We start from the raw sequence: 10,239 nt of genomic DNA, 5'->3' as shown, positions 1-10,239 counted from the left end.
CAGGGCACAAGACTGGAAATGTAATTAAAACACCACATCTGAACCTTGTTAATATGCAGGCAAGATGACCTTAGGGAACCTGAGTGCTATATGATGAGTACCGAGTCCCAATAATATGGATATTAAGATTATTATCATTTAACAAATTAGCTAGGGTCATGCAAATGATGTGTGGGTACTTAAGAGCGTTACTCGTCTCAAAGGTTATTTTCTTGACCTGAGAGGCATAAAGGAACACTGTCGATAATTGTTTGTGAGCACAATTACATGTTATTCATTAAGGACGCATAAAGGACTAGAAAAAAAGAGCACAGGGAAAAAGAGAAAGATGGAGCTTTTATGTAGATGTACTGGGAGAATACTGCATTAACCAGTTTCACATTATAATGGCTTCCTTTGGACATATGGATATTACATACAACTGCCTTATGGAAAGGTTAATTGGTCACATTTCCATGTTTACACACCAAAACACATACAGTGCTTATAAGTGCTAATCCATTCTACAATAATCCAACATATTTTTCTGGATAAAGGCTTTTCCTGCCTTTCATTCAGTGGTGACACAGCTTAAGTTACTGTACATGAGGTTCATGGTGCTTCAGGAGTTGACATTTCACTGCAGGAGGTAGAAAGAAGCATCCAGCTGAGCAGCCAAACAGTTAAAAATGGAGAGCAAACCCACGAGTTTGGATGAAAATGTGTGTCCATGCTGAAGATCTATAACAGAAAACCTCAGCGGTGTTGAATGATTATCCTGTATTGTGGTGTTTCACTATAGATTTTCGGAAATGCAAGGTTTCTCCACTTGAAATATGAAAACTTTCATTTTCAAAAATTGAAAAGCAAATTTTAAAAAGCAAAAGCAGGCCTTCCAGAAACTCGGGATAGTTCACGCAACACACTGTCAAAGCTTTTCATAAGGACTACTTCTTTTGTGAAAAGTATTTCCAATAAGAAAAGCGTTCACAGTAAAGTAAGAGGATTATTCAGACTAACTGGAACACTGTTTCTTCATCATTTTGGGGTGGAGGCAAAAATCTCACAGATAATATTTGCATGTCAAGAAACTAAGGAGCTGTGTGTTTTTTTTTTGTAATTTGGGTGAAACTACCTCTTAAACTCAGTCATTTGCAATGTTGTTCACCACCAACAAATCGTCATTGCAACAACTAATACAAAAAAAAAAGACATACACTGTTCACTCATGTCTATTCAACAACATATTTCATGCTCTGAACAAGTTTTAAAACTGTTTATTTGTACATTGGGTCCAGAATTAAATCCCAAAAATCTTTGGATAAATACATGATCGGTCACACCGGCTGCAAAAAGACTGTCTTGTAATTGGAGTAGTTCTGCACTTCAGGGTGAATCAAACTGAACAAAAAGGAACATTCAGCACACATGGGATTACATATTTCTATAAAAAAATATGTTTATTCCTTTGGATAGGTTTTTTTTTTTTGATTAAAAAAAGCACAGGAACTCTCCCACCCCACTATTTTTTTAACAGTCTTCAGAGATTGTTGAAAAAACAGTAGATCATTACAGTTGTTCAGGTGAGGCCTGCAGACATTCATTTAATCTCTAAACACATCCTCCCTCCCGTTTCTATTCAAACCTTCTCCTCTTTCATCATAGCGTGGATCCACTCCCTCCTGGATGTGTACGGTGTGTGTTTCAGCTGGAGGAGGTGAGCAGGAAACAAGTTGCCACTGGGAGCGTACATCTCTTCTCCCTTCTGCCCCATGAGTGAGCGCAGTGTTTTGTTTCTGGACAGAATCTTATCATAAAACTCTAACCCTCCCTTGGCATAATCGCGGGACAGTCCGGCCGCACGCTGGTCTGAGTTATAATCAATCCACTGGCTGACAGAATCTGAAATGAGAAGGTAGGACACGGCACCGAGCCCCAGCGCCACAACGTTCACAGCCCCGCGGAACAGCGCAGGCCCGACGTGCAGCCCAAAAACCTGTTTCAGCAACACGCTGTACACCCAAACCCCACCCAGGCAGACCGGGGCGACAGCACCGCTCATAACCGGTCCTCCGGACTGCAAGCGGGCAACCTCTCGCGCTATGGCGAATTTCTGTGCCTCAAGGGAAAACACTAGCGCGTCCTTCAGTGCGGTGCCGGTATCGCTGTCCCACTCCACTGTTTTGCCGTTGATGAAAATGGTGCGGTTCGTGATCCCGCTCGGGTCATCGACCGTGCTGTTGAAGTTAGCCGGGATGCCGATTTGAGCTCCCGCGGGAAGCCACGGGACACCAGCACCGACCGGATGGAACCCAAAGGAGGCAAAGGCAGAGAAATTCTTGGATGAGCTGACATCATAGTCCTTCAACACCTGCAAACGACACGAAAACATAAAATATTTTGATTTTACGCCCCTTTTTCTTTCACTGCACATTGTGATCCTGTGATTGTTCCTCCATGAATTATGAATTTATTGTTTTATGAATGGGATCGATGCTTTGTGTGCCCTATAAATTGTTAAATTGAAAGGTTTGTATTTTTCTTCAGCTATTCTTATTACTTACACTACCGCTAGTTCCAATAACCTTGACTGAGTGTAGAGGATACAGAGTTTTTTAACTGTTCTGTGGTTATCAATAAAGTGTAATGTGCTTTGAGTCTTTTATCTTATCTGTTATTTTAGTTCACAAAAAAATATATTAAATTAAACTACTGCGCACACACACAGACAAACACACACACACACATGTACTACCTGCTGGAAAACATCCTCTAGTTTTTCAGACAGTGCGACTGGCTCTCCTTTGTTCCAGGCCTGATACAGCTGACGGTAGGACAAGTCAGGAAAAACATGGTAGAACATGTTGGCTGCAAAGACCCCGCCACAGCTTGCGATCAGGATCGGAGTCCTGTACTTCTGAAGAAGCACTGAAAACTTGAGGAAGCGAGACGCCATATTTCGTTTCTGTTCTTGACTGATTTAACATCTGTTAGGTGCTGCAGACTTCAGTAGGCGGCATCTGTGAAGACAGACAAAAAAAAAGGCCTGCGTGTTAGAGATGAATGAATTCTTAATAGAAACATGACTCTTTGTTGATTCCCGTTGGAAATTTCACTCCCTTTCATAGAGGTTAGGTAGAGTTGAACTGTCTGTCTCAAGAATACTAGAAAATGTGTTATCCTGCTGAGAGAATATCCTCTTTAACCACCAGGCCCCTGTGACTACCCATTCATCACAGACGATGTTCAGTTCATAACAATCCGAGCTCACTGTGTCTTCAAGGTTAACAGGGCAGACGGGGACATCACATCGGGAGAAAACAGTAAAAGTAAAAAACAGCCAGCCGTGGATCAGGTGGAGGTAGAGCGAGTCGTCCACTAATCACAGGGTTGTCGGTTCGATGCCCGGCTCCTCCTATTGTCCGCATGTTTAAGTGTCCTTGAGCACGACAAATCCCATGATAGCTTTCTGCCAATCAGTGTGTGTGAATGAGAGACCATCTTACTATAAATGAGCAGCAATTATTGGGTTACATTCAGGTATCACTAGAAGGTGTATATCAAAACAGTTTACCATAATTTGATACGATTGTAAGGCCTGGGATGTTGTTAAGGCTGCCTTGTCCAGGTCTTTAAAGGTGCAGTTCACAAACAATTTTCTGAATTTATCTGACTATTCAGACTTTGTGAAATAACCAATGAATCCAGAAGTCTGAGTTTTGTCTTTTTATGGCCATGTGACCTACTCCTAGTTTAAATGTAAATTGTATGAATGGATTAACAGTCATTATGCAACATATAGTTACATTATAAGTGCCCAAAATGCTGCTATATTTGAGTTTTCCTTATACTGCCGAATTGAATTTAGCTTAGCAGTAACTTTACATGATAATCACCACTTCCAGACATGTTAACGTCGCTAAAACACTAGAAACAACTATAACATTAACATAACCTAGAAGTAACTAGGAAGGAACTACAATGTGCAGGCTGTAACAATGAGCTTGTAGTTATTAACTACATATTAACCGAGCGACACCGTCGGATCTCATATGAGAAACCGCTTCACCTCAACGAATCCAAACAGAATAAGACTTAAAACAACTGTATTTAATTTCTGCGTAGCCAAGAAACATCTTTAAATACTCACATGTTGCCCGCATCGTTACAAGGGCAGCCGCTGCACAGTCAGTACATAACAGCTCCTGACCGTAAAGCGATTTAGCTGTCGTCGTCGTGGTGTTGCACGACAGTTTTACGACAATTATGTTTCACAGTCTTGCCTTCGGGTGAGACCTAACCTCTGACTGCCTCACGTTAATGTATTTAAGCCCTTTGTACAATGCAAATAGTTTATTAAAAGCATCATAAACTAAAGTAATGGCAGAAATAACCGCAGCACCGTGACTCCCAGCAGCTGACAGGAAGGATGCAGAACACAGTCTCAAGAAAAGAGAGTAAAAACTATAGTGTGCACAGTTTATATTTATTCTTGTATTATCTTTCAGTCTTAGTAGCTGCATCCTTGATGAATACAGAATGTTAAATGAAAGGAAGCTCTCTTGAGATGTTATTTCTTTTGCAAAAATGCTCAAGTTGTAGTTGTTTTTATGTTTGAGCATCATATGCTGGAAGTGGCCTGTACAGAAAAACACAAGTTATCACAGACCTGTGTGTCCCCTGATGGATGACACTGGAAAATAAACAGGGACTGAGTTGTAAGACATGAACCACTCTTGGTTTCGGGGTGATGTTTCAGCTGAGTGGAAGTGATTAAGTTAACCGTGTAAACCACATATTAGCATTATTAGTTAACATAGTTGGAAATAATAGAGCAATGACTTGTTAGAAAACAATAGACAAAAAGGGGAGGCACAGGAAAGTATGGTAGGTACGGTAAGTTACAACCCAAGCTAATCTATAACTCAAGAAACTCAGCACTTAAATCAATAAACAATAAATTAACTTAAATACTTGTTTGTCTCGATTAAACCTTGAATGCAGATGTAGATGTAGCACAAACAATGCTAAACACAAACAAAACTCAGGATAATATGTAACAGATGTTAGATGTTATACATTTGATAGTGAAATAGTCAAAACTGAGGGGTTTTTTAACCAGGAAAAATTCAACTAAATAGTTTGGTTTTGGATATAAATAGCTTGACTGAACCAGTAAATACTGAACTGTGGTAATATTGAACATATTGTATGTTTGTATAGGAAGTCCTTCATATAACTTATATCTTGTCATTTATCTTCCCTCTCAGGCTCAACAGGAAAGTGAGCGTTGAGGTTACTTGAGCTTCAAAGAAATCTCGGTATGATGTATGTTGAAATAGTGTTGGTGCTTGAATGTTTGATGTTATTAGCCGTGTACCCGAGGCTTCCCCCAACGCTACCGCTTCAGTAACTGGTTGCTTCATCTGAAGTCGCTACTGGTCTATAACTTGAAAGTTTTTCATAGCGAAGGATTTCAGTTATTCAGTCATTTCAGGCAAACATTTTCAGTTTCACATCTATTTTGAAGACCAAATAAATTAAAATGCTGACAACTTAAAACTAGGGCTTGATTAACAATTATTTTCTTTATTAACCAATTAATTTTTTAGTCTATAAAATGTCAAAAAAATGGAAAAAAAACCCCACCAATTTTAGTGTAATTTGAAGAAGTCCAAAGTAACTTCAGAAGTCTTGTTTTGTCCGACCAACAGTCCCAAACCCCAAGATATTCAATAACAATGATATAAAATAGAAGAGCAGCAAATCTGGATATTTGAGAAGCTGGAACTTACACATTTTTGGCATTTTTTCTTAAAGTGAAACAATTATCAATTATCACAGTATAATAGCTGATTAATTTTCTTTTGATCAACTTAAACATTAATTGACTAAACAATGTAGCTCTACTGCCCATATTACATTTATGATGTTTTTACGTGGCTGTTATTTTGTAAACTTATCAAAAGTTCACATTCATGTAATTTATGCACGTCTAGGACTAAATCACCCGACTCACCAGAAAGCAGCTACTGTATTTATAGTCAGATAAATATTTACATTTTGTATTTAAAAAGTAATTTAAGCATTTCATTGAGAAGTTCTTGTTAAGCGGAATAATTAGCAATTAGGACTGTAACACAAATTATTTCATATTTTTTGTTAAAACACAAATTGCCCTTTGTACAGCAATCAGAGGTTTGTTTTAAATTTGATTTTCTCTGCATCAGGACTAATATATTTGTATTGAATTATTCAAGAATATGTAGACTCAGTGCTTTTTATGTACTGAGCTATTACCAGACAGAAAATCTGTCTGAACTCTGTTCAGACCAAAAATGGTCTGTATTAGTGTTGGCATGTTGGTTCAAGTAGTGGTAAGATGATGAAACATGATACAAGAAGTCCAGTTGGAGTGTTTTGAATCTAATCAAATGCCAAAACACTCCGTAGTACTTTATAATACTGCCAGTCAGTATTTTACAACTCTGGCAAGTTTGTAAAGTCTGGAGACGTGACAGAAAACATTTTTATACATATATAATTTTGCCAACTATATTGTAATATCGTTGGCAATCCCAAACACTGGCTGTGGGTGTTTAAAAAATAGAATCATCATAATTATTTTATTTTTTAGAAATTACATTGGTTGAACTGTTACACTGTTTTGTGCTTGATGTGCATGTGATGTACAATTATTTGTGCAATAATTATTTTTTGATTGTCAATCTAGGAGCAAAATGATATCAACATGAGATGCACTCTGGCCCTTCGTGGCCTTCCAGTGTATCAGAGTGAAGAGTCTCTTGAGTTCTTCAAGACCTGTACAGTCAGTACAGTGTTAATATAACATATTTTATGGGAAACCAACTTGAATGCCTCCTAAAATTCAAGTAGATTCAAAGATAGGTTTGGACTTTTTCAATCTATCTCAATACAATATTCAAATGTCAAATGTATAATGACAAAGTTATTAATGGGTAGAAATTATTTCTCCTCTCCATAGTAGCCAAGTTTAGTTGGAACTAATATGTGCTCTGTCCTGTCAGTCCTGTGTAGATTAATTGTTGGTGTTTTGTCCTGGCAGCAAACCTACATGCGATTACAGTAAAGTATTCCAGCTCAGCAAGGCAACACTGCCTATTTACTAAGCCTGTCGCATACTCTTGGGTCACCGCAACTTTTTAATTTAGTGAGGTATTTACTAAGACTTGACAGGTAAATGAGCCCAACCACAGTTCATCTGCATGGAGTGCCGCTAAGCCAAGCTGTTTTGATGCACGTTGCACGTGTCTATAAAGGACTGGAGCACAAACAAAACAGTTTTCTGCTGTTGGACTTGCAATATTGGTTGAAGAGAAGAAGACACTTGGATCTGCAGGCACTTAGCCAACAAAAAGATCAGTGATTGAGTGTGTTATGAAAAATCAGTGGAAGATTTTTGATTATATTGCACTGGACTGGAGCTGCTGAGATATTGAAAGTCAGGGAAATATGCAGAAGGCACCTGAGGGTGAAATTGTGTGAATGCGTTCCTGCTCTTTAGTCTTGTGTTGCTAAGCAGAGAGCTCCGCTAAAGTAACTATTTAGCACTTCTCCTCAAACAGTTAGAATGTATGTTCAGTCCTTGTATGTAACAAGGACTGTGAACTTGGTCCTCCAATCCAGAGAGACCCTGCACTTAAAGGTAGCAAAGTGGGTGCGTCTCATGTACCCGGTGGACACAAATACACTGGCTAGTGGATCACCTCCAGCAGCCACAATGCGGCTACATCGCAATGCCAGATGCTGTAGATATTGTGGGTGGAGACTAAGCCCCCAGGAACAGCACTGGGCTTTGAAGCCAATTTGACATAGTGGCCAAACAGTGTAACGACAGCTTCTGCATCAGTTACATGATGCACACTGACCCAAAAGGACTTTTTCATTGTGAAAGAGACACCTGTAAATCAGCAGATAAAAAACGGATAAATCCCTGCAAAATGACTTGTTTCACTATCAGGATTTGATCCATTCAGTCCGGTAATATTTGGAAAGTCTAAAAGAGCCACACGATTGAATTATTTTAACCCCATGCAAGTTAGTGGAGGGGTAAACCAGAAGTTAGCCGGCTCGGCCAGCGGAAGTCTCTGGTGCGCCTGATCTATGGGTCAAATGATCCTGGAAGATCCAGGTAATTTTATACGTGGAAGTTGAATTTTTTTTGCTTTATGTTCCACTGAGCAACTGTCATAGGAATGAACGGGGCCCTAGCTCCAACGCTGTATCCAGTTCTCTTTATACTTATACAACAGAATCTTGATTCATGGTGATCATCATTGTTTGATCTGAGTATTGTGAACCAGGTGCATTGCGCTGGATGGACTCATTACCATTAAATTAAGATTGAATCGTGATTATGCAAATTAAGATACAGCAAGTGGTCTGTCAACTCGTTGTGGTGTAGCCATCACGCACTGTGCGACCAGATCTCCTGCTCTCCATAGAAAATGAATAGGATCTGTCAACTTGACATACATCAACAGATCCAGTGTGTTTGCACCTTTACACAACCACAGACAGGAAGAATGATTACAGGCACCAGTAACTCTCAACATACATATTGGCATCCGAGTGTTGTATCAAGACAGACGTGAAAAAATACAAGCCTATCCTTTAAGTGTGTGTGAAGCACAGATAAGCAGACGGTGTGCGACTTGCAACCTTTCTTCTGGAACCATCCCATAATTGTATTGTTTGTATTTTGCAGTGGGAAGGGGAGCCAGATAAGACTGATAATCCTGTTGCTCTCCTCACTGTGGTCACTGACAACACTACTGGTGCCGTCCACTTCAGCCCTTAGAGCGTCTCTGTTGTTGTTGAAGATGAAATTGTTGTGAGTGGTCTCCCCAGGTTGGCTGATGCATTTGTTTGACTTAATGTATGCATTGCATTTAGACTATCCTAAGAAACTTGTTCACATGTTCATCTTTATCCAGAAAATACTGTCTTGATGATAGTAAACCATTGAAACAGTGCATACTGAAATGTACTTGTTGAAAGAGTGAACCAAGCAAAAAGTTTGAATGTACGTGTGTGCTGTAATGGTACATATATGGATCTGCCTCTGTCAGTCTGTTATTAATTAATTTCTTTTTTTAAAAAAGAGACATTAAATTAGTTTACAGGAATAGTCCCGTAAAAACCTGTTTCGGTATCAAAGACCTTGTGAGCTTGAAAGGTAGCTTGGAAATGTTTGCTCCTACATAATGGATTTTTCTCTTATAATAGAGGCCATTGGTTATCCAATTTCCATAGAAACTTCGAAAAGCGTGATCCACTTCTGAATTGTCCGTCCATATTCTCCGTATGTTTCCTACAACAGTGGGTGATGGGTATTCAAAAGGTTTTTGCTGAGCATTCCTCTTTATATTCATCTACCTCACCTGACAATTTGCACTGTTTGTGATGGTTTATTTTAAGCAATCACATTATGATTGGGGATTTTTATGCACTTCTGATTCATTAAACTTTTCTTTTATTTATTTATTTTTTTTCCTTTTATTTGTTGTTCTTAAGACACTTTTTTGAGACTCTGAAAGTAATTGTGCTGCTAATGGCATTATATGGTTATCTTTTCCATCAGCATACGGTGCCGATAGTAAGGGCGAGTAGTAAGTGTTGTCATTCAGCTTTACGGGTGTTGCTGTTATCAATCAAAACTAATCAAACTAATCAAAAGAAACACCATACTTTCGACCCAGGCATGAGCATGCAAGACTGTAAAACTCACAAATTTATCTGCAATGTGTGAATGACAGGCACACAATAGCTGATTAATAACTGTATAAGTGTATAACTCTCTGAGACTAAATTTTCTTCATAGTTGAAACCAAGCTATAGACTTATCTGGCTAAGATGAAACCCTGGATTCCCTTAGCACTCCATGGAAAAATTGAAGAAAATTGTTGGAATTCATAGTCAGGCACATTTTTTTTTAAAAGTGAATAGAACAGAGGACAATGTACACGAATTAAATATAATTTACAGAAAAAGAAAAACCAATATGTAATTTCAGGTTACTGTAGGGACCTTCGGATAAAAGAGAACAATTTTATGTAATTTTATTTTATTGTATGCACTGTATATTATGTGTTATTGTGTGTGTGTAAGAGGAACAGCTAAAGCAGAGTAACCATACAGAACAGATCAAAAAGTATCACACCAGAGTTAGAAAAGAACCAATCAGTAGAGGGCAACCTAAAATCAGAGTGATTGGAC

At 38.7% G+C, this 10,239-nt stretch overlaps 1 protein-coding gene across 1 annotated transcript; it reads right to left on the bottom strand.

Annotated features, from left to right (window-relative positions):
* Window positions 1-1,240: 1,240 nt before the first annotated feature.
* On the bottom strand, window positions 1,241-4,231 carry tmem177 (transmembrane protein 177). Its single transcript, XM_042426422.1, has 3 exons — window positions 4,130-4,231; window positions 2,735-2,999; window positions 1,241-2,350 (listed from the first exon to the last, which is right to left on the bottom strand). Exons 2-3 carry the CDS (start codon window positions 2,933-2,935, stop codon window positions 1,619-1,621), a joined length of 933 nt encoding a protein of 310 aa, XP_042282356.1. The 5' UTR covers window positions 2,936-2,999; window positions 4,130-4,231; the 3' UTR covers window positions 1,241-1,618.
* Between the last annotated feature and the right edge of the window lie 6,008 nt (window positions 4,232-10,239).

The sequence above is a fragment of the Thunnus maccoyii genome, chromosome 11 (genome assembly GCF_910596095.1).
Source record: "Thunnus maccoyii chromosome 11, fThuMac1.1, whole genome shotgun sequence".
NCBI classification, from domain to species: Eukaryota; Metazoa; Chordata; class Actinopteri; order Scombriformes; family Scombridae; genus Thunnus; species Thunnus maccoyii.
Note: the sequence above shows the minus strand (reverse complement) of the source record. Positions and strands in the feature narration are given on the sequence as shown.

Coding starts and splice junctions, on each gene's coding strand:
- tmem177 (XM_042426422.1), bottom strand. CDS start 2,935: ATGGCGTCTCGCTTCCTCAAGTTTTCAGTGCTTCTTCAGAAGTACAGG. Junction 2,351..2,734: donor TAGAGGATGTTTTCCAGCAG/GTAGTACATGTG, acceptor TGTCGTTTGCAG/GTGTTGAAGGACTATGATGT.